The 24533-nt window shown below is 36.5% G+C and overlaps 1 protein-coding gene across 2 annotated transcripts in view; it reads right to left on the minus strand.

Moving 5' to 3' along the window:
- Nucleotides 1-24533, minus strand: part of FRY (FRY microtubule binding protein) — a gene marked incomplete at both ends in the record, with an annotated part of 249052 nt that overhangs the window by 35378 nt on the left and 189141 nt on the right. For both annotated transcript variants that reach the window (XM_084236045.1, XM_084236046.1), the window contains 11 exons: nucleotides 5068-5238; nucleotides 7950-8024; nucleotides 9881-10042; nucleotides 10528-10707; nucleotides 12719-12859; nucleotides 16733-16903; nucleotides 17266-17363; nucleotides 18378-18985; nucleotides 20165-20259; nucleotides 21122-21309; nucleotides 23392-23513. In XM_084236045.1, coding sequence (XP_084092171.1) covers nucleotides 5068-5238; nucleotides 7950-8024; nucleotides 9881-10042; nucleotides 10528-10707; nucleotides 12719-12859; nucleotides 16733-16903; nucleotides 17266-17363; nucleotides 18378-18985; nucleotides 20165-20259; nucleotides 21122-21309; nucleotides 23392-23513 — 2011 coding nt within the window. The remainder of the gene's footprint in view (nucleotides 1-5067; nucleotides 5239-7949; nucleotides 8025-9880; nucleotides 10043-10527; nucleotides 10708-12718; nucleotides 12860-16732; nucleotides 16904-17265; nucleotides 17364-18377; nucleotides 18986-20164; nucleotides 20260-21121; nucleotides 21310-23391; nucleotides 23514-24533) is intronic.

Below are 24533 nucleotides of genomic sequence, written 5' to 3' on the forward strand. Positions count from 1 at the left end.
CCAGCCTGTTTCTGCCACAGCGGTTTTCACAGATAAAATGCAGAGTTAAAGAATATCAGAGAGCAGCTGGGCAAAGTTTGACAGGTCATGCATACGCAGAGGCCTGGGCAGCACGGCTAAACTTGCACTTTTGGCTCATTTTTACGTAATTGTCCCAACATGGAAAATAGTACTTCCCTGGCCCGGAAATGACTGACTTGGTACCAGGTATGATTGGTGGCATGTATGTTTTGATTTACTGAGAACTGGACTATGTGGTGGTATAACTGTGAATTTAGCTTTTAATTGTACTTGGGCTTTCTCTACAAGCCAGCAGATGTTAAATCAGTTTATCTGAATAACAATTTTTTTTCTAGAAACTAATTTGGATTTTATTTTTCTTTCTGTTAAGATGGGAATAAATGAAAAAGATTATTACCTAGTTCATGGATAAGTAAGTTTTAACCTAAACACATGGGTAATCTGAATAAAATCTAGCTCAGAATCTTTTTATTTACTATTCTTTTTGAAACACTGAATGACAGTTCACTGAAATATGAAATAAAATAGCTTTGTTTGATGAGAACTCAGTGAATAGTATAATACTATAATATGAGAGATGGAGATTACTATTAAAATTAGTGACCATTTAATTTATTAATTCCTTTGGTTTAAGAGTCTATTTTTTCTGGCTTCTAATGAAACAAAACTTGACATTCTCACATATCTCTTATATAGTAGATGCTTAGCTTTTCCAAAGTGTTTTGGCTATTCATGGGGGAAAGCGACAGGTACAAATCCTAAACACATTCTAGATATGATATAGAAATTGTTATCATTATTCATGCCCATTTATGATGTTTATGATTATTTTTAGGGCTGTTTGATCTTAAAGATAAAGCTAACTCAGAATATTACTTTCATACTTCATAATTGTATCTGTACCTTTTACCTCTATCAGCTGTGACAAGTGAGCACCAAATAATATTTTTTTGGTGTGTGGTGGAAAAAGCTGTTATGCTGGGATTTTATTTTATTTTAATTTTTAAAGATTTTATTCATTTATTCATACAAGCACCGGGTACAGTCAGAAGCATGAGGGTGAGAGAATTCACCAGAGCCAGAGTGGGGAACAGAACAGGCAGACCGACGGGCGCAGCAGGAGAAGCCTGTCATGCCATGTGGGACCCTCGCTGGCGGCCAGGGATCAAACCGGCGCTGCAGAGGCTGCGGGCAGCTTTGTAGACCAACACTCAACCACTGTGCCACCAGGGGAGGCCCTATGCTGGGATTTTAAAATAGTTACTTCAGGGCCTCCCTGGTGGCGCAGGGGGTTAAGACGCAACCTATGAAGCTATCCGCAGCCTCTGCATCATGAGTTCGATCCCTGACCAGGAAGGTGACCCACATGGCACAGCAGACCTCTCCTGACTCGCCTGCTGCTCCCCTCAGCAGTGTATTTCAGTCAATCTGCCTGTTCTGTTCCCCACTCTGTCTCTGATGAGTCCTCTCACTCCCCATACCTCTGGCCTGTACCCCAGCTCTTGTATGCATAAATAAATAAATCTTTAAAAAAAAAGTTCAGCGAAAAAATGAAAAAAAAAAAAGTGGAAAAGACTTGTGGGAAAAATAAAATGTGTAAAGAAAAATGATAGAGAAAAATGCAGATACCACATAGAGAAAATTGAAGAATGTAAAAATTACTGAAATTTACAAATACAAATATAAAACACAAATTCAAAAAACTTAATCTCTTGCACAAAATCAATGAATGGGTTGAATGAACTCTCTTAGGTAACACTTCTAGAAGTTTCTCAAGCTGAACCCGAGACATAACCACAAGCTTGCAGAGAAAGAGAGATGTCTAGAGTCAGAGAATGCCCTATGGGGCACAGGTAGCTGTTACTGCTGATTTGATTGCACCTCTAGAGAAGACCTGAATCAATCAGATATGAGGAGTGGGAGTCAGGGAACCTATATTTGCAGGAATAATATCTGGATGTCTTGCTAGAGGATGCAATAGCTCCACTAGAGGCAAGTGTGTTAAAATGGTTTCCCTGATGATGGATGAGGATTTAAGATGGAACAGTACTGTCATTTAGACGAAGTTAAAGTCCATAGCAATTAAAAGTCCACCAGGCCTTCTCAGCATGGCGCAGAATACCCCTAGAGGGAGAGCGACCTTCAATTTTTCCTATAGCCAATGTCAAATTTGCATCTTATGTTATATGCATTCAAGGTCAAAAGTTAAAATAATGTTTTACTGATAATATCAGATTTTTTTATGTGTGAGAAAATTTAGGAGATGGTTAATTATGAATAATTTGTGTCAGTTATCAAATTATATAAAGGATTTATATTAAGATGAGAAAGTACTAATGATTGAACATTCATAAAATGTTAGAAATAATTTTCTGTAAAATAATTTTTTTCATACTGGGACTCTGTGAACTTGGGTGTACTGTGATCAAAATATGTTCTACGTAGAGTAAGTCTGTTAAGACATAGGTGTAGGGCGATCATAGATCAGTTTGCCCAGGATGATCCTGGCTCATTCATGGCTGTTGTCTGAGTGTAATTATTATTAACACACCCTTTTATTTGCAAAAGTGTCCTCACTTGGATTAAAATTTTAATCTCCATACAAAGATAGCTCCTACTTCCTGGAAAATTAAAGGATTCGATGGGAAGTATAGATGGCATATTGTTAGATGCAGCTTGGTGATTTCACCTTTAATGAAAGAATTTAAGAACAAAACCCATCCAGTTGTACAACTGCCTAAGCAGACATTTTAGTATTTTCATGGATCATACTGGAAAACTCACTTTCTCTCAAGAAATATAATCATGCAAGTTCAAGAATTAGGTATATAAAGGCTTAAAAAAAAAACCTTGTATTTATACTTTAGAAAGTATTTCCATACTAGAATAGCCAAGAAAAATACATCTTAAGTCACACACACACCTCTATGTAAATATACACACAAATAGGCATACCTATGCTAGAAGGGAGGAAAAAGCAATTACGTTGTTATCTGCAAAGATGCAAATCTGCTAGCATATCTGAATTAAAAATAGCATAATCTTACCTGAAGTTCCTGGGTAGCAGGTTGAATGGACAGAAAAACAAATAAAAGTTCTATTTAAAATGATTATATTAAAGACACTAAGCTCATTTGTCTTTAGTTTTAACATAACACCAACTAACAGTGCTAACAAAATATACTTCTATAGATGTATTTTTCAAAAAAAAAAGTAAAGATACACAGGCCCCAAAGAGAAATGTCTGTATCAACACCAGAAATTCCAAAGCTCTTAGTGGTGGATAATATAGCCATAGTGAATATGATTTCTGAAATAGCTTTCTACCTCAGTGACAACTTTGGTGTCCTCAACACTTTTTATTTTGGAATGCCTAAGTATTCACTTGTGAGGAAATTCTTTAATGTCACGGGGAAATGAATGAAGGTCATCGCTGGAAAACAAAAAGATGGGAATCACCTGATTCTGCTCAAAACAAGAAGTCTCATCATGGCCTATCTGCTGCTTAGGTTATTTTATAGCCAACACCTTTTAATATTCTGAAAAGTTCCCGGGCAAACCCTTGCTGATATTAGTCACTACATTCTCAGACTATTTAATGAAAAAGAATAGACACAATTAGGTTGGTTGCCCAGATCTGGGAGTAAATCTTTTGTCAGCCCATAATAGCTGTGACTCAGAGATATTTTGAAAGTATTTAAAACAACTGTATTTTGTTTTAGACTTAAAAAAATCTTCACTGCATTTAGGGAATGATCTCTCTATTACGAATTATGATTAACAGGAAACGACAACACTTTTTACTGGTTCTAGAACAACTCAAGGTGAAGCTGACATGTATAGGATGGCTTTTGGTCAGTGCCCTTATACTCCTTAAGGAGTCTGCCCTCTACCCCTGTTTTCCAGGGGAAGTTTGGTAAAGAAAACAATCTTCATTCTGTGGATATGAATATTCTCTGCTGGTGCAGACATCTAGAATTCTCAGTGGGCCAGGGAAGATAAAGTGGAGAGCTCCTTGGTCTCAGTTTAGTAGAAGCAGATGGGTCAGCAGCCACATCCTTCTAGGGAAGCTATGCAAGTACTTGAAGCATCATTTCTCAAAAAGTTTACAGTCAATTTAGGAAGTGCCTACCCACCAACGAATATACTATGCTTTGAATTTGGGCTTCCATTTTAATTGGAAGACTAGCAGAAAGTCCTTTGTATACTTATTTATATGTGGGCTAAGTCTGTTGAGCAACACCACGCGCCTGGCTTGATACCAGCTATTTTTATATGCTAATCTCCCTTCAGTGATTTAGTTTTCATCTCATAAGGCAAAAAACTACCTGGAACATTCCCCTAAGCTATTGAAATAAGAGTAGCAGAGATGCTCTTTCTTTCACTCCTAGTTTTCCAAAAACATGATTCATGCTTGAAAGCATCTTATTACTATGATTATCATTCAAAATAAGTGAATATACATTTGCCAGCCGAGACTTGAATTCTGCTGTTCCAGGTGCTGGCACACTAGCTATTACCTAAAACTGAGGCAAGAGCTCTGTGCATCCTGTATCTAGTTTCAAGTTCTAACAATTTCATCAAACACAGCTTGAAGATGCTGAAGCCCTCGGGCTGCCAACTCATGTTGTGGCAGGCAAACTTTGAAGTAATTGAATTAGAGCAATTTCACCTTTAAAATAGTTAAATGCTTAGCATATCTTGCCCAGGTACTCGTGAACAGACTCACAACTTCAATGTTTTTGTGAATTTTTTTTTAGTTCAGCTTTGGACTATACACACACACACAGTCTTTGTGTGGTCATTAAAAGTTAGCTCTTTGCCATTTAGAAATAACTTGGCAGCTTTTGCTGTGGGCTTAGACAGGAAGGGTGTGGTAACTTTTGCCAAAGTTAAGCTGCTGTACTTTGAATAAGTTGATTCAAAATAAAGTATATAGCTTTCCAATTAAAGACTGTTGTAAGAACTCTTTTAGCAGGTAAAAAGAAACTTTTGTTAGTCAAGGAAAAGATTGAGTGAATTATTTTTACAGAGAATACACTGTACCTCTCCATCTTCCAGTTCCACATCTAGGAAATCGAAGTCTCTAAAGACTCGAAACTGCTGCTCACTGTTTGTGTCATCCATGTTCTCCTGTTCTCGGGCGCCGTCCTCAGAAGACACTAAGCTTGTCTGGTGCTCAAGCAGATCCAAATCCCCACAGGATGAAAAAATCACCTACAAATCAGAGAGTCCTCTCCTGAGAAAACAGTCCTCCCTTTGGTTGTGTGTGCTAAGAAAACTAATTGGCTCTTTATAGCACTGTATTTCCAGTACACACCTAATTCCTTAAGTGGGTATTTTTAGAATGTTCTTTCATTATTTATGTTGGACAGGTGCCTTCTGATTAAACTCATGGCAGAGATGCAAGTCCATGCCTGGGGAAATGTCCAGAAGTTAAATTGCTGTTTCTTAATGAAGACTGAATTCTATTTGAGTGTGTGTGCATATGTGTGTGTGTGTGTGTATGTGTGTAAGAAAAACTGCGCATGTGTTTCATAAACTAGAGCAGCCAAGAAATTTCCCACTGTTTCTGAACTGACTGAGGTTCAAAATTGTTCACATTCACATACACACACACATCAAATACATATTATCACAGAATAATTTAAGGACTACTGATACCAATCAGCTGTGAGAGCAAAAGATTTAACCCTTTAAGAGTTAAACCAGCAATTGGTAAGGAATAAGAAACAATAATCAAAATGTACAATATGTGTTCATTTTTAGTTACAGATATGTAAATGAGCATCCCTTCTCATAATTTATACTTAAATTTCTATCCTGTTGTTTTAAACCAAACCCAACTAAACCAAACCTTTTTCCTGTTAAAATCTTCAGTATTAAAATTGTGTCTTTATGTTTAGGTTCTTTTCATGGGGGCATTTTAATAGACCTTTGTAGAAATAATAACTGCAAATGAACCTAAATAGTTAGCCTCACCTGAAGAGACTAATATGAAAGTGAACAATATAATTTGTGAACAAATTTGTGAACAAAATTCTTTACACAACCATTATAACATCTTACCCTTCCTTGACAAATGAAAAAATGATTTATAAGAATTTAAATGTAACAATTGGCTCTCAAAAGTGAAAAGAGGGAGGGAGAGCAGTCAAAACAGGGGAGGAAGAGCAAAAGGGAATATGGTGATGGATCACAGGTGCTGTGGTGGTGTGACAACTATGGGGACTACACCTGAGGGGAGAAACCAATTACTGTACAAAAATGAACAATGATGTAAGAAAAAAAATTGTGTCATATTGTTCATCATGGGGAAAAAAGGGTAAAAAGAGCAACTGGGTTGTAAATAGATATTTTTCTCCCAGTGTTTGAAAATAGCCATATGCTTTGTACTATATTCTAACAAAACAAAACACGATGCAAGTTTGTACAGAATGTGCAAATGGCTATCTGAGGTAAATGGCATTGAGGGCCCATCTGCTAGTTAGTGAGAGAAGAGAATGGAATTCTGACTTCCTTGGTTGAAGGTTCCTTTTCCCACGTGATATTGTTTTTCTTATTTGTTTTTGTAAAGTACTCCAGGGAAACATTTCCAGCTAGAGTGGCCTCAGACTATCAGCCATAATGGCAGTCAGGATGGTCCTTGGTGACAGTGCTTCAACGCGGAGGCTGTGAGCTCCTGTTCTCTCTCTGGGGGCTGGAGGTGCCCTCTACCCCTGAGGCAGCCACCTTGTCCATCATTAGGATGGACATCCATCCTAAATGATGTCACAGGAACAGCAACAAATATGCTGATCAATAACACTAAAAAGGTGAGTTCAGAGGAGGCCATACTTAGCTGATGGCTGGCTGGGATGCTTGCCCAGATAAGAAACATCAATTTGCACTTTACCAAGTATTTATAAACCTCTAATATTTCACCTGCTCATGTACTACATTAGTGAATACAATATGGGATTTAAAAAATAGCTCCACAGAGAAATTGTTTGCTAATTCTTAATTAGGGACTTTTTTAAGTTTGCTATTTCTGTTTTGGTTATTAATAAAGATGTTGTGAAAAAGATGATATAAAATTATCTGGTCAAACCAAACCCTAAGCTTTAGCTACTCACACACAATTTGAATTTTCCAAATTTTATAAATGCTTCAAAAGTTAACTTCTAGTACTTCTACCATTCTTTCATTTCAAAGTCCAAAGGCAAATTTTTCTTTTTTACTATAAAACAGTAGAAGGATTTTATAGTAAAAAACATGCTAATATATTATTTTCATTCTTATTGTGTATTGTAAAATAATGACATCATAGGAAGAGGTGTGTGTACAAAGGTGAAATTATACCCCAAAGGAATGTATATCATATATAGGGGTACAGGAGATAGTCACATATATTTTAAGGGAGTGTGGGCATATTTGTTAAAAAATGCAAGAAATTAAAAAAGGAAAATAACAGTTTATTTACAGAGAAACTGGAGCAGGTAACCAAAAAAACTTTCCTTTTTTTCTGGTGGCTCAGGCGGTTGAGCGCTGCACTGTGAAGCTGTCCGCAACTTCTGCAGTACTAGTTTGATCCTGGCCAGCTGACGAGGGTCCCACATGGTGCAGCAGACCTCTCCTGTCTTGCCTGCTGCTTCCCTCAGCAGTGTATTTTGTCAGTCTGCCTGTTCTGTTCCCCACTCTGTCTATGGTGAATCCTCTCACCCTCCTACGCATCTGGCCTGTACCCTGGATCTTGTATAAATAAATAATAAAACTTAAAAAAAGAATCATAAAGAAATAATCCAGAGATTTGATCCAGGTGGCAGATATCACACTTGTAACTCAGTTGAATCCTCTACACTATATAGCGAAAGGTAAACATGGGACAAAGGTAAAAGAGACAGGATACCAAAGTAAAAATAATACATGATAAATATATTGTAACTCACTGATGGATTTTTGCTTAGTCCTACTTCTTGGCCACACAGGGAAAGGACATGCACCAACTTCTCCTTTGTTCTCTTCTAGAAAAGAAAAACACACATAGGTTTTAATCATGGGATTCTGTGATCAAATATCCTTTAATTCTGCAGCCACTAGCCCACAGAGCCATCACTCTTGAAATGTGGCCAGTGAGAACTGAGATAACCAAACATACAACAACTTAGTATGATAAGAAAAATACATTATTAAAGTTAATTTTACCTGTTTCTTTTTACATTTTTCAATAGTAACTATTAGAAAATTTAAAATGACGCTTGTGTTATGTCACTACTAGACAGTACTGATAAGTTTTCCCTAGTGAGTGGGGAATCAATCCCAGGTTTCAGCGAATATTCATTACTCTCCTTGATAATCTTTTCTTGTGTGCTATACTTCAGCACTAGCAAGGCTTTTCTTCCACCTGAATTAATTGATTCTACTACATTACAACACAAACTTGTTTTCCTCAAAATAGAGAATAACTTTACATTCTGAAAAATTAAACATTTCAATTATTTGTAAGCCCTATTAAGTCTTTTTCAAAATATGGTTTCTAAAGTTAACCACATTCAACTTTTTGTTTTTCTTCATGAACCTTCTTTTTAGCCCATACACATGGAGCCATGACATAGATAAACCGGGCTCAGAATGACTGGTGAGTTGAGAATGAAAAGGAGTAACCAGACCTAAAACATGTTAATGTACCTTAGAATCACTCTTAAAGCAATCTTCCTAATCCTCTTTCAAATAATTTCCCCCTTTAATCTGATTTAAGTTTATGTGGAGACTGCCAGGAGGTCATTATCACTCACAGATTGTCCTTAATGGAACTTGGTTCACTTCAGCCTCTTCCTAATTATAGAAGGGACAGTCAATATAGTGTCATTTTCAAGGCAATTTCCTTAAGTTTTAGTGGTCACTTTACAGTTCTGGAAGGGGAATCAACAGAGAGGCATTTGGAATTGGGTTGTATATTTTTCTTCTCTTTTCCAAATCTCTTATTCAGCAACACAATGGGCATTCACTGAAACAGACTGTTCTGCAGACACTGCGTACCTTTCATTTCCCTGACCTTTGAGAGTGAAGGTGAGCCCAGCTGTGCATGCAAACCAAGTGTTTTCCCTGCTCAGCACCCACTTTGCCTGTTCCAGTAATTCAGTCCCTATTTCTATCTCGGGAAGGGTTCCTCTCCTATTAAGTGCAGAGAGAGAGGGTGAGGAAGAGAACCCAGTTCCTGAATTTGACATTACAGTCTAGTTGTGCTTACCTTTAATAACAATGAGTTAATAAATTCCTTTTTTACTTAAGGTAATTATTCACTTGGCTTCTGTCATATGTCACCAAATAATACAGTCCTGAATAACGCAGTTTTACTTGACAGTCCAATGGCTATCACACATATACTGAATACAGTCTTAAGTTGTGAAAATTAAACTAGAGAGAGATCTCTAGCCCACTGTGCTCTGTATGGCTCAGACTGTGCATGGAGTCTGGAGTGCATGCTCAGAGGGCAGAGGCCAGAACTGTCCTGGCTGTGCAGCCCCATCATCCAGAATTGGCTGGGAGAACTAGGATCTAATATTTTGGAGCAAAGAGGACTCATTGGGTGAGTGGCAGAGGGGGTAGGGTTTCTTTAAACATTGGAAGGACTACCATATGAACAAGACATCAGCTTTCTTTTTCTAAACCTTTCTTTTTCTTTGACCAGTGGTTCAAAGAAAGAGTCAGACTTCGACTCAATGTAAAGAGCTGTCAAAGGTAAAATGGGTTGCCTTGGACCTGAAGTGTGGAGGCCTAGATGGCAACGTTGGGAGGAGGAACTCCCTACCACATGGGCAGTTGGGCTCAAAAGATCCCCTAGGCTCCCTTACAATCTTGGGAGTCCATGATTCTATACCTGAGAATACTGGGGCCTCTTCCAGCTTACAGGAACAAGGACATTGGAGTTGGAGCCTGATGAGGTGGAAGATGTACTTCGGGTTACTGCCATGGCCCTAGGCTTCCCGTCACGCCCAGAGGAGTTCTGCAGTTCATCATATCGCCTCCCGATGATTGGTGTCTTTAAAAAAGAGAATGGAAATTATAGGGACTGCTCATTAATAGTTCTGCAAGGTTGTAGATGTAAAGACAGTACATGGCAGTTGTCAGATCAATAATAAGTGAAGGTCATTGCTTAATGTTAAAGATCAAGCCGTTTTAAATTTATCTTTTTAAAAATTCATTTTTAGGGCTCCCCTGGTGGTGCCGCGGTTGAGCGCTGGGTTGCAAGGCAGCCTCTGCAGTGCCAGCTCGATCCCCAGCCACTGGTGAGGGTCCCACAAAAAAAAAATCATTTTTATGTAACCGAGGCTATTTCTATTTTAAAAGCTGCCAGTAGAGAGTCCCAGTGAATCTGACACTCAATGTGTTCTTAAAAACAGAACCTAATTTAGACCTTAGAAGTCTCCATTTGAAGTAAACATAAGTTTCCCTTTCTCCAGGCAATTACTTTTGACCTTTGCCAATATATATTCATGCTAAAGTTTACAGAAATAGTTTACATACCTCTGAAATGTCAAAGTGAAAGTCCAGGGTTTTTCCAGGTAATTCCTTAGAAGCACTAGTCCATACACGATGTATTTCTATTTTTGAGAGGTCACTCTGCTGGTAGGAAGGCAAAACTAGGCTGGCAGATCGAGAAACTACCAGCTTCAGTATATTCAAAGCTTCTCTCCAGTGAACACTCTGAAGGAAACAAAACAATTAGTGTTTAAAAATTTCATTTTTTGAAGCTAATAAAATGGTAGCTACTGAAATGTATTGTGACCAGTTAGGATTCACTGATTTAAAACAATGCATGAAATTCCACAAGAGAAAGACAAATGACATGAAAAGACAATTTATATATAACATGAACTACATTTAGGAAACAAGCACACAAAGACCAATTTTGTCTATATTCAAATAAATGAAAGTCAAAAATAACAAGGTACCATTTTTGCTAATGAGGTATCTCCTTAATTTGGAAAAAAAACAAAGCAAACCAACGAAACAATCCCCAAAGCATTTTTGTACTACTGACCATTCACTCTTTCTCAAAATTCTCCCCGCCTCCAGTTTCCAGAGTTCCTTGGCCCTTTCCTACTACTCTGGTTCTCTCTGCCCCATTTGCTTTCTGAGTCCCTAATCTCGGCTTTCAGCCCTCTTCTCCCCTTGCTCAGTATCTCCCCTGTGTTCTAACCCAGAAATCTGGGAGCCATTCTTAACTCCTCTCTTATATCCTTTGCTCCATTCCTGCTGCACTAGCTCAGCTGAATCTTTTCTGGCCTCTGTTAGTACTATTCCAGTGGTTTGTAACTGGCCTTCCTGCTTGCAGCCTCTACTTAAGACTATCACATCCATTACAGTTACAGGGATCTTTCTAGAACTCTTCAGACCATGCCACTTTCCTGCCTAAATTCCTCCAGGAGCTCCCTCTGGTGGACAGGGTGGGGTCCACACAAGCATGGCTTACGGGGTGAGTGTGTGTTTGTGTGTGTGTGCGTGTGCGTGTGCGTGTGTGTGCGTGTGCCTACTCTTAAAGCTCCCAAAGTCAGGCAAGGTCTCATAGCTTCTTAGGTCACGCTATTCCCACATTCTGGAATGCCCTCCTGTTCTAATCAGATTATCAACACCTACTGTTTCTGTAAGACTCAATTTATTTTACCATATTTGATTCTTGGCAATTCCTAGGCAGACTGAGGTGTTTCTCTCACAAAAATATTGAACATAGACAAGCAAGTTTGATAAAAGTTTTTATTATTAAATGCTTAGGCTTTGGAATAAAATCATAAACTATAACACATTTCCTTTGCTGTTAAATCCTGCACATGGGAGGTCACAGTTTGAATTTGAAATCAGCTACCACTCAAGATAAGATATTGGGGGGCAGAGATGGCCCATGGGCAGCCTAATAAGCCAGTGGAATGGGCACATTAATAGAAAGCTGTGACCTGACCCTCTGTCTCCTGTGAGTGTTGCCCATTGAGAAGGTGTTCCCGAATGCCTAATATGTGGCACAACTGTTATTGGAGCAATGTCACTTAAAAAAGAAAAAAAAATAGTTTGGAGATCATTTTTAGCATTAACTAATTTTTGCAAGTGTTGTGATTTGATGAAGTGAGGATGGAAAAAAATGTCTAAAATTTACATTGCATGGCTTTGTCAATATTTTAACCAGAGAAAACTTAGCATTTACCCTTAAATGCTACAACTTACCAAGTATATTCCCATGTTTATTTGTTAGAGTATTTTCATGTACATATGTTCAAGTTTCTTAACTAAGTTACCTTAACCCTACAGTGATGATTTTAATCTCAGAATTAACCCTTTACATAGCTAAAACATGGCCTAAAATCTGACACATTTGAGTTCCTTTGTCTGTCTACTTCTCTGAAATAGGATACTCTAAATAAGATCTGTCCCTATCCTTCCAGCCAAGTGTGTGCTTTCAATATCCCACTTGAAGTCCCAAGAGGTAGAAATGTGTCCTCTGAAGACTCAGGAACACACCAGAACCTGGACCTACCTTCCCCTTCACTGTGCCATGAAGGGAGTGGTCAACCTCTGTGTGGCTGTTCTCCATGTGTTATGCATGTGTGGCCTGGTAGTCCTCAAAATTTGAAGCTAAGTACAAACTGCCTGCAAAGTCTCAATCTTTCTGGAATAACTCTTTGGCAACATCCTGGTTCATAAGTGAAGTTGTTCAAATACTCACTTGCACATATTTTTCAATGGTCTTTAGGACTTCCACATTAAATTGCTTGACAGGAATGACTGAAAGGTCCATGTAGCTGAGCAGACTATAGATCACCTGGAGGAGGGGCTGCTGCATACTGGGGAGGCCCTTCTCCAGCAACTGTGGGGGCAATAACAGCATGAGTCAGATGGACACCTGGTTTTCACATAGAAGAACTCATATATCCCCAAACCTTTTTGCATGCACATTTCCTTAGGAGAGAAAAGAAAAATCTTAATTTCTGAAGAAATGAAGATATTATCAAAGGTAATGTATATAGGTCTGAATATAGAAACGTAACATTCACACAATGAAATACAACAAAAGAAACTTCAAAAGGAAAGCACCAATGCATTTATTTTAAAAATAAAATATAGATTAAAGAGTAGCTTATTATTTATCAAGTTGGCAAAGATCAGAAACTTGTAATAAGGAATAAGGAAGGTAATCCTACACATCAGTGGAATGTAGATTGGATAATTTGGCAACTGCTATCAAGAGTACTAAAATGGTTCACATCAGAGAAGTGCAATGGTAATTACACTTGAAGTAACTTCTAAAACTAGAGATAAACACTAAAATTTATGTAAGAGATCTCACCATGGCATTATTTAGCATTGCACACACACACACACACACATACACATACACACATATACACATCCCAAGTAAGCAATTTAAATGTTGATAAATAGGAAATTTGGTACATAAAGCACAGTAAATTTTATGATATATCGTGTAGTTAATAGAATGATGATTTTAGAGGTAGTAAAAGGATATTAGATCATATTAAGTGAAAGAGGAAGGCACACAATTTTGATATAATAGATGCCAACATTAATGTGAATGGATATGTAATACAGAAATAACATTGTAAAGAAATCCAACAAAATGCTAATGGTCTTTCTTTTCCATATAAAATAATTCTTGGGATGATTTCTATTTTTTCTTTTATTATAGCTAAAAAATAAAATTTTATTCAAAAACCTTTAAAACATCAGTACAGAGACATATGCCTTAGTTCAGAGATTTTGCACATTTCATTTTTTTTTAAAGATTTATTTATTCATGCATACAAGAACCAGGGTACAGACCAGATGCATGGGAGGGTGAGAGTATTCACCAGAGACAGAGCCGGGAACAGAACAGGCAGATTAACTGAAACACACTGCTGAGGGGAGCAGCGGGCGAGACAGGAGAGATCTGTTGCACCATGTGAGATTCTCACTGGGGGATGGAACCAGCGCTGCAGAGGCTGCAGACAGCTTCACAGCACTGTGCTCAACGGCCTGTGCCACCAGAGGAGGCCCATTTTTGGTTTTTATTTTAAGAAGTTCTATTTATTGTTAAAGTCACCCCTCTCTTCCTACATGATACATACGCAAACATTGATTTACAGCTGGTCCTTTGTAGGGACTTCCTGGTTAATCCCATCAACTTAAAAATATATAGCTATACAGTCATGCATCTCTGAAATGATGATGGGGATATGCTGTGAGAAATGTGTCATTAGCCAACTCCATTGTTTTTTCTTATTCAACTATTATTATGTTATAGTTATGTATTCTTATTTACTTATTATGCTTATTGAGGTGACACTGTCTAGTTTCTATGGAAAATAGTATGAAAGTTTCTCCAAAAATTAAAAATAGATCTACTACTCTTTGCTGTTCAAAATAAGAACTAGTAGAAATGATTCAAGTAAATTCAAGTGAATATGAAAATTGCACATCAAAAGTGACCAAAAGAAATAACTGAATGGTTAACACATGAGGAAAAAACAATTATGCAAATCAATTATGTGGAAAAACAAACATCTTTACTAGAAGGGAAATACATAAAAGGGATAATTGCAAAGTATCAATAAAAAATGAAACTGAAAAATGGATAAAATTTGGTGGCATTATGGGAAAACATGAATATTTACACACTGTAGTATTATAAATTGGGCAAGTCTTTGTGAAGAACAATTTCTCCAGTGTGCAGAAGAAGTAAATAATTTATTCACTGATCTATGTCCCTTACCCGTTAGTTACTTTGTAAAGTGCCACCAAGTGAAATGAACCAAATAGAATCTGATAAAATGTCTATATAAAGGATAGTTTGCAACAGAAATTAAGCAATAAAGGGGATATGGTTATGAAAATTGTGTTCCATCAACCTGAAAAAAATTCCAGTTATTCACAATGTCACTATATAAACTATACCAACACATGGAAATTAATATTAAGTGAATAGAGCAGGTTCAGGGGAAATGGCTGACAATAACTACCTAAAATTATGCGTGTGCATGCAAACACTTGAAAGAATACATGAGTAGCTGAAATAGTACTTGTTATATATTTATGGTGGAGTGTTAAGTTTATAATAATGTTTTAGGTGACAATTTGTGATAAGTTCTGAACAGAACAGATTGGGTAATTCATTAAAATTTTTATTACCTATATATATGAAATACAAATTGATGACCTTAAAGTGTATAATTCAATGGTATTAAGTACATTCCCATGGCTATACAACCAAAACTACTATTTATTTCCAGACTAGTTTTCATACTAAACTGAAGCGTTCCATTACCTCCTATGCCCAGCCCTGGTAACCACTATTCTACTTTCTGTCCATAAATTTCCTCTCTATGTAGCTCTTATTAGTGGAATCATATAGCATGTGTCTGGCTTCTTTCACTCGCTCCAGTGTTTTCAAGTCTCTTCCATGTTGTAGCATATGTCAGTACCTCATTCTTTTTTAAGTCTCAATACATTCTCTTATATGTATCGTTTAGATGTATCCATATGCATCTATTTATAGTTTTGAAATTTTATACCCAGGATTCCAAATATGGTTTCCTTCATTGCTCTTTCATACTTCACCTTGCTTTCAAACAGGAATCACCTGCCTTCTTAAATGGGGTGTTTGCATCCATTATCCTGTACTGTGTGCTCAGGTATGTGTGCGCTTGCTTAGTTACTTGCATTGTGGGGACAGATGTGACCAAAGAGATAATCAAAAGCAATCAGATCACTTATAAGGAATTCTTTAAAATGCCAGGGATGAAGGTTGGAGAGCAAATGAATTCTGGGCTGTTGACAGTCTGCACCATCTTTTGCTGATCTGTATTGCAAATCAAAATCCTTCAAGACCTCGATAAATGTGGATTAATGGGATAGCTACCCTTGGCTGATTCTTTAATCCATCTGCACCCTGAGTTGGTAACACAACTAAAAGAAAAATTAGAATGACTATCCTCATCATTTCTGAAAAGGCTGCAGGAAGAGGTATTAGTGTATATCCTGGAAGGTAAAGCATCACTGAAAATGCTAAAACTAGCTAGCTGTTATTAATCACTTGGCTCAAAGATCTCACAACCTTGTGGACTAAGTCTGCTGAGACTGGACGTGTTAACTGAAATATATCACTTGTCCATAGATTGTGCATTTCTATGTACACACAAGTCAGAGTAGGAGTTTGTAGTGAAAATTAGAAACACATTTGTATGAAGAAAAAAATCCCTTCCAGTTTTTATTTTAAAAAGACAAACATAAAAGCTGAAAATATAAACCTTACTTCAAAATGTAGGCTTTGTTTACCAGTTCAGAGCAAAAGACCATTAAACACATCAAGTCACATGATAATGCCTTAAATAAGATTTGGACACCCAGAGTAAATTTTCCTGAGCTTTACCATGTACTGATAGGTACTAGTAGAGTAAAAAGAAGAGGTGTGAGCTTTGGAGGCAGCTATACTTAGGTTGAAATGCTGGGTCTGCCACCATTTGACCCAATATGTAACTTGGCTGAGCCTCAGATTCTTTGTTATAATAGTATTTCTATCACTGGATTGTTGTGAGGGTAGAAAATGATTCTAAACATTCTAAATGATGATAATATAGAATAAGCACTCAATAAATGAAATTAAGAGTAATAGTATAATTTCCATATAGCTGTTTTACCCATGGAAATTTTAATAGATTTTATCCATAATTTAAAAGCTTACCTCTGCAAGGTAGGTGACCATATTCAAGGTAATATCAGCATAGGCTTCATGAAGGTATCTGCAGACCACATTGACCCACGTGGCACAATCTCTTGTGTAGCTGTGTGTTTTATAAAGAGTCATCACATGTGCAAGATTGGAAAGTTTGGGGTTCTTCTCTTCCAAACAAACCTTTTCAGAGAAGAAAATCAATTAGGAATAAAGTATTGTGAGGAATAAGAAGTAAACCTTAGTAATTTTGCTGTCAGTCCTGAGAGTATGGAAAATATTCACATTTTTTTTTGTAGGTGCTGAAGCACTTGTCTTATTAATGAGCTAACGCAGTTGTCAGACATTCTTTCTACCTATTTTCTCAGTAATGAAATTTAAAACAACAATGTGCGTCAGCAACCCAGAGATGTAAATTACTAGAGATAGCAGTTATTATTTTCAGAAATTGTGAAACATATTTTCTTTCTGGGTCTGGTAATTTCTACCACTGGGTCTTCTGAAGGCCTGTGTGGATCTGCCTGGTGTGGAACACTAAGTCATACCTGAGCAATCCTTTCGGCTATATCCTTAGAGAACTGATTGGGATTTTCAAAATGCTGAATCAGCTGGGGCAGGAGACATAAGACATTCAATGGAAACCCTGGATTGGAGAAGATACAGTGAGGATCACTGAATATAGAGTACTCTAACTGTTAACAGTGGGAAGGCACGAAATCAGAATCACAGATTTTATTCTGAAGTGATGCAAAAACAGTCTTTTTAAAGCAGTTTTAACATCATCTAATAAGAAATCCATGAAAAAGGTGCAATCACATCTGTCACAGTTGAGGCACTGAACATACATTTGAAGTTTTCAGATACAGTTGCTGTCTTATTAGGGACTGTTTGTAAATGATGATTACTGGCATAGATTTTAGAAAGCATGTTAAAATGAACTGACACACAAATTTGAAATTTTTATCAAAAAGCGTATTTTAAGAACAGCTTCTCTGAGAGGCCAATCCATTCAATTCTTACTTATGCAATCCATTCAATTCTTACTCATGCAATTAAAAAGATCCTTTAAAATGATAAAGAATGGTTTAATACCACCATGTTAAGCTGCTGCTTCATGAAAAGAAGTCTTGGCCACATGCCATGGTATTAAAAAATTTAGTTTGTTGATTTGGCCTAATTCAAAACAACAGAAAATCAAGGGAATTTTCAAGATGAAAAGAAGAGATCTAGGAGTTAAGAAAGGAGGAAAAAAATGTCTATACAAGAGCAATGAAATAAAAGTATTTGAAATTTTATTTGGAAAGCATAAAGAAATGACTAATAGCTTATATGCTACTCTATCCCCTTTATACTACCGTCTTAAAAATGTCTTCTACAATATAAATAAGACATTATACAGAATTTAATTGACTAATGTGGATGGTTATTTGTGCTTTGTGGTAAGGTAACATGCTTTTGAAAATATATAATTTGCAACATACAGTGTTGCAAACCAATATTACCTTAATTAAAAAAAATTAAAAGAAAAAACAAAGTATTCTTAAGGAATAATTTCTAAGCAAAATTTTCAAATGCAGTAGGCTTCCATTATCTTATTACACTAAAGGCAAACACAACCATAACCTAATTATATAACAAAGAGTGATTTTGACTTTACCAATGGCTTGGGATGAATCCACCATGGAAACTTTGGACACTGGTGTCAGCAAACTAAAGAGTTGCAGGGTAAGATCTGTGGTGGTGAGGGAAGTGAATCCTTTTAATAGTAGCTGCTGCAACCCTGAGAAGTCTGCCCACTTGAGCTGTGCCTGCAGTTTTTCTAGTTTTTCTCGGTTCTCAGCTTTATCAAGTGGCATGTGAGCCAGAAGTCTATTCAATAACCTTAAGGCCATGAGGTATTCAAACTCAAAATCTGATTCCATCAAGGCTACTGTGACCCAAAAGATGGTAGCCAGCAGGTTGGTTGGATGGTTTATGTGTGATGGGTCTGTGAGACTGTCCTTCAAGGAAGATGCGCTTCTGGTTTTTGAGGAGAGGCCTTGTTGGGTACAAGCTTGAATTCTGTCCAGTGTGGCACTTCGAGGCGGGTCTGAGGATCGATCAACAACACCAAACTTCTTGGGTACAGAGAAGCTTCTTTGATGCCGGCTCCGTTCTGCAGTTGCTGTGTTGCCACTGGCTGTTCCAGGGTTCACATTTAGTTGCCCTGTGCTCTTTCTGCTTGCCGTTAGTTTAGTGTTAGAGCTTAAATCTGGTGATGAAGAGCTGGGTGTAAAAATAAAAAAGTTCAATAGAAAGTCAACATGATCCAGTGAAAAACCAGACCTTATAAGATCCACTGTCAAATAATAAGGAAGGGAAATCTTTCTTTGAAAACACTACTTTCTATTCAATATTTTCACATTATTAAACTTAAAGGAGTAATTTTCCTTACTCTTAAAGGTGAACTATGAAAAACAAAATAAGAACAATGCTCACCAGCAAAACATTAAAATCAAACTCTGACTTTCACTTATTGAACACCTAAAGAAATAAGCAGGTGGCCATAAAGTTTAACGATCTTTCATTTATCTTTTGTTTGCATTTGGGTAGGTATAATTATGAAATAAAGCGTATCTAGTAGGCACAAGTTTTAATACTCTAGTAACTGACTGGCAAGTAAGAAATGGAAAGGACATCTAGAGAGAAAACAGTAAATATTTGAGTCTGTCAAAGGAAATTTTTGCACATATAAAAATTTATGAGTAATGATGTCCAAGTCTATTTATGACTGAAAAGATGAAACTTATCAATATTCCTGTTAAAACTGTAGGGTAACACAGAGAAATATGTATGATGTTAGTGATCACACTAAAATTAATCTATTCATAGAAAATGTTCAACTTGAAAATGAAACAAGGCCAATGTGATAAAAGATAATATTACCAACTGAATGTCAAACAAGCTTAATCATATAAACAGAATATAGATTTATGAATGACTTGAAATGGGTTGTTAAAAATTTTGAAGGAGAAAAAAGAATTAAATAATAAAAAGAAGAATTTTAAGGTAGGAATTTTTTATTACAACTTTTTATAGGTGGTGATGCGTTTTGTATGTATTAATTAAAAATGGTATTTTTTAAGTTTCTGTTTATAATGCAATACATAGGATAAATACATAAAATTTAAAAAATACTCAGACACAAAAAATAAAATGAAAAATTAATATTTGTATTATTTAGAGATAACACTCATAGTCTGTCTTCCTGGCATTTAAAAATAATTACATTATGTGTATATATGTATGTTGAAACTGAAGAAAATGTCTTACATAATCTTTTTCAGGTCATGAATAGACTTCAAAAGCTAGACTTATTCTTTAAATTTTGCCCAAAGCCCAGGTATCTCCCAAATATTCATTATATTATATTTGGTTTTGCAATGTCATTAAGCTGGTTCTCACCGAGATAATACAGTTAAAAGATCACTGTTCTTCAAGCATTCAGACAAGTTATCCACGGCAGCTTCCAAAGTAAGGAGTGCTTCCATTACATAACCCTGTGAAACACGCAAAGACAACATTTTATACTGCTTAAAACTACTGTTAACTTCCTAGAGATAAATTGATTAATGTAAACATTATTCGAATAATGTTATTATCATTGAAACCCACACAATCATTCCTACTTTAATTTACAAAGTCTGAAAACAAAATTTAAGGGCCACTTATACAATTCAGATGACTGAGGAGTTAACAGATAACTCTAAAGATTTATTTCCCTAGGTTTGAAGTCCTCAACAGATCAATCTCATTTGAAGTCCATCAGGGAGGGGGCAACAAGGCTTAAAGAGGCAAGTGTGGCCCGTTGCTGAGGGAAATGGTGGATATTTGAGATACAAAGTGACTTGTAATGTCCTGGCTTTCAACCTGCCCAGTTCCCTAGTCTCTAGAATCCCAGTCGACATGATCTTCTTGTGGCATCCACAAGCTCCAGTACTTCTGTTCTTCTCAGTTTACCAAAGGCTAATCATAAAGAGAGGGATAGTACGTTGAGTGCATACAAAGGAGATCCCCTCTCTGAGTGGGGAGAGTGCACAACTGCATCCTATGTCAGTGGGAAAAAGAGCAAACAATACAAAAGAATTCCCTGAGCCCCTGCTAAATAAAACCAACAAAAACAGCAAAGAAGGAATCACCAAAGAATTTGAGTTATTGGCTCAATAAAACAGGATCCATTCCATTTCTAGAACAATGCCCCTTGGAGTGATTTTTGTAAACATGAAAGTCAACTTCTAAACATACATTGTACGTGTCTAAATGATGACTAATTGGTGAGGAAAAAGAAGTCTCAGAAAGATGTTAAACATCCTCAGGTTTGAAATGAGAGAAGGATGAGTGCAGTGCTCTTCCCGCCCATACCTGAATCTCATCTCCATGTTCTCCAATCACCTCTACCAGTCTTGAGAGTAGGTCAGATAAGGCATGTGCTGACAAAGGTTGCTTGAGTGCCCGGAATATCTGGAAGGACCTGCCAGCATAATGCCTTGAAGAGCTTGCAAGGGCTGTCTGTAATGCGACTTCACTCAAGTGTTGTTCCAGATGGTAACCTAGGGGACAAAATGCCCAGAGGGTAGATTAGCTGCTATGCTGCAAATTCTGGGACCTGGGCTATCTGTAAATTTAAAACAGGCTAACTATGCAGAGTAGCCTCCTGGTGGCAATTATTTTAAAATTAAAACAAATTTGAATAAATCTTAAAGAATCACAGTGTTGCAGAAAGAATGAGAAGCTTAGGAGTTTGAATTAAGGTTTTGGGACTCTGGGAAGAAACATGCTTTGTGGACATGGTTCCTTAACTTTAACCTATGAATAAGAGCATCTAACTCAGAGTTGCTGTGAAAATTAAACAACTTAAAAAGTGCTCAGTAGTATCTGACTTGATGTCGGCTCATAAATGTATTATTATTTATTACTCTGCTATTTTTCTGTATTATCCTTCTGAACTATTTATACAGAATATTTTAGTTCCACTCCATTTTTTCACAAAGGAGTTTGTTAGAAACAAATTTTCATAATACTTGTATATGTAGAGGAAAACTGCTAGTGGATCTTGTCAACTCTACATATAACCAAGGTTTGTGCCAAAGTCTTTGGTATTCAGAAGAGTAATTAAATATGCAAATATTCAAATGTAGACATTGCAAAGAGGGCAGCCATAGTTTCAATTTTCTCCTGAATCTGTAATCTCAATCATCAGAATACCACTTGATCAGAAATGAAAATCAGAAGGAAAGCCCATGACTGAATTCTGAGTTATTAAACTGTACACTTTCTTTGCTTCTCTGCAAGAAGAAAACGAAGTCAGAGGACAAGATGAAAAGAGCAATTTTGATTATTTCTACAATCTAGAGGGTTCTGTGTCACATTTGAGGGTCTCATTTAAGTGTACCAGGTGGGATAATTCAATGTCATTGTTCTTTACTGCTTGACTCTTTGGTTCTCAGGACAAGTAGATGATATAAGAAAATGTTCCTGCAGAGCAAAGAAAAGCGTCCTGGGACATATTCAGTAAGGTAAATACAGGATTAAATCCACATGGGCAGTTCCCAAGTTATGAGTGTATCACATTTTAAAGCAGTTATTTTTATGTCTTTTTATTGTTTTTCAAAACATATATTCCTACTTAAATCATTTGTATGTGGAGCTAGGTGCTCTGAGAATATAAGATAAGGCATTCATTATTTTCTCACTTTATTATGTTCACAGAATCAGAAATTTAGACAAGTTAATGGTTCACAGACAACAGTAAATTTCTCCCTTTGGGCTATGCTGGATAATTAAATGACTTTCAAGTGAGGGAAAATATTAATATAAAAGGTCTTGATATTTCATAGAAATTCCAAGGGGGAACTCAGAATGAGAAATGATAATACTATTCCTGGTATGACTTCCCCTTTCCAAGTTATCAGTATTTCCTTTTTTAAGTATTTCTGATAATGATAAAAGATGTGGTTAATGTCTCAAACTGTGACTTGTGCTAATTATCAGAGCAGCCCAGAAAGCCAGTGAGCCACATTTAATATGGCCAACCTTATGTGTGAAAAAAAGGTAGAGATGGTTGCATCATGCTGAGGAATTAGATTGAAATTTTACACACAGATCAGTCCAGGCCAAATGGACTGGAGTGAATGGAGTTCAGCCAATTAGTCAAATATTATGATGCTACTATAGTAAATAAGAATCACTCTCTGTTCAGAATATCAAATTATTACTGACACAGAAATTTTTAGTAAATATTTTTAAAGTAGAAAATACTTTATCACAAAATTCTTTTTAAAAACTAGTTTGCAAGACTGACAATTTCTCCAGTGACAGACAATAAAAATGATACAATTTTCAGGGTTTTCCTTAAATAAAATTAATACAATAGATACATTTTAATTCTAGTGAGGTAAGGGAAGTGAGGAGAACAGAGACTTGGGGTAAATTAGTTGACAGATGATAATGCAAACAAATACGATATTAACTATCACTCAGGCATATCTGAAATGAGCTTTGAAACGTCCCTGTGAATCGAATATTCTTCCACTATTAATGTCAAACACATTAAATAAAGTGTGGTCATAAGGAGAATGAGCTCTGTTACAGGAAAATGATCAAAGTGATATTTGGGGAAATAGGATAAGTACCTGATTTGGAATCTTTAAATACAGATACAACATGACGCAGAAAATTTGTGAGCTGTTCAGCACTTTTTGAGTTTTGATTTTTGGGTGTGATGTCTTCATGGCACCAAAGTGGACCAAATGCCCTTAAACAAAACACAGAAAATGTCAAAAATATAAATAACACTTTACATTTTTTAATACTTTGGAGTTCTAATGCCAAAGGTGCAATATATGTTTTTAAAATTTTACTAATTAATTCAAGGATAAATTTCAGTCCTATAAAGTTGAAAGCATACTCACAACAGATCCAGCTAACTTATAGAGACATACTTTTTCTTGTATTTTACTTACACAATGATTCACAAAGTTAAAACCTCTCAAATTACCAGAGCAGTGTTTGACATACAATGAGTATTAAGTGTCTGTTACATAAAAATGTTAAATAAATAGATTTAGACACAAACTCAATTTGCACAATATAGCATTTGCAGAGATAATGCTTTAATCACGATCTCATCATTAGGTTGCCAAATACTGTAGAACCAAATTGAAGATACAGCCTCTGTTGTCTCCTTGGTTTCTGACAGTAACAATGGAATAAAGCCAGGTGGGAGAATTTCAAAGAACACCCTTCCTGACATATGGTATTGACAGTGGTGAGTGGTGGCACTATCTTCCTTCTCCACAAGCCATCAGGTCTCTGAAGTAGTGTGTATGTGGGCACGGTCGGCCATCCTTCCTAAGCTCCTGCATAAAAAATCCTATGTAGGCTGTGAGTTGTGCAGAACACTCTGAGTCATTCATTAAGGAAAGATAATGCTCTTTTACCATTTTTTTGCATTAATGCAAAGAAATATCTTGTGAGATGCTTGATAACACCTACACAGACTAGACTTCCAGTACTTAACTCACTCTGACTTCTATCTGATCTTAACTTATATCTGACTGTGGGATGCTAGGAACTGTGAAGTCTTACAAGCAAAATTGTTCATTAGAACAAAGAGAGACCCAAATAGACAGTATTGCTTGCAGTTTTCCTTCATTTCATTTTAGTATTAGTTTGATTCCCTTCTAATCATGATTCCTATTACTCTTTCATTTATAAATGACTCTTTGGATTAGATGAGCAGACAATAGTATCCCCTGCAGCTGCTCCTGGGTGG

The sequence above is a fragment of the Talpa europaea genome (genome assembly GCF_964194135.1).
Source record: "Talpa europaea genome assembly, chromosome: 6".
NCBI lineage: Eukaryota > Metazoa > Chordata > Mammalia > Eulipotyphla > Talpidae > Talpa > Talpa europaea.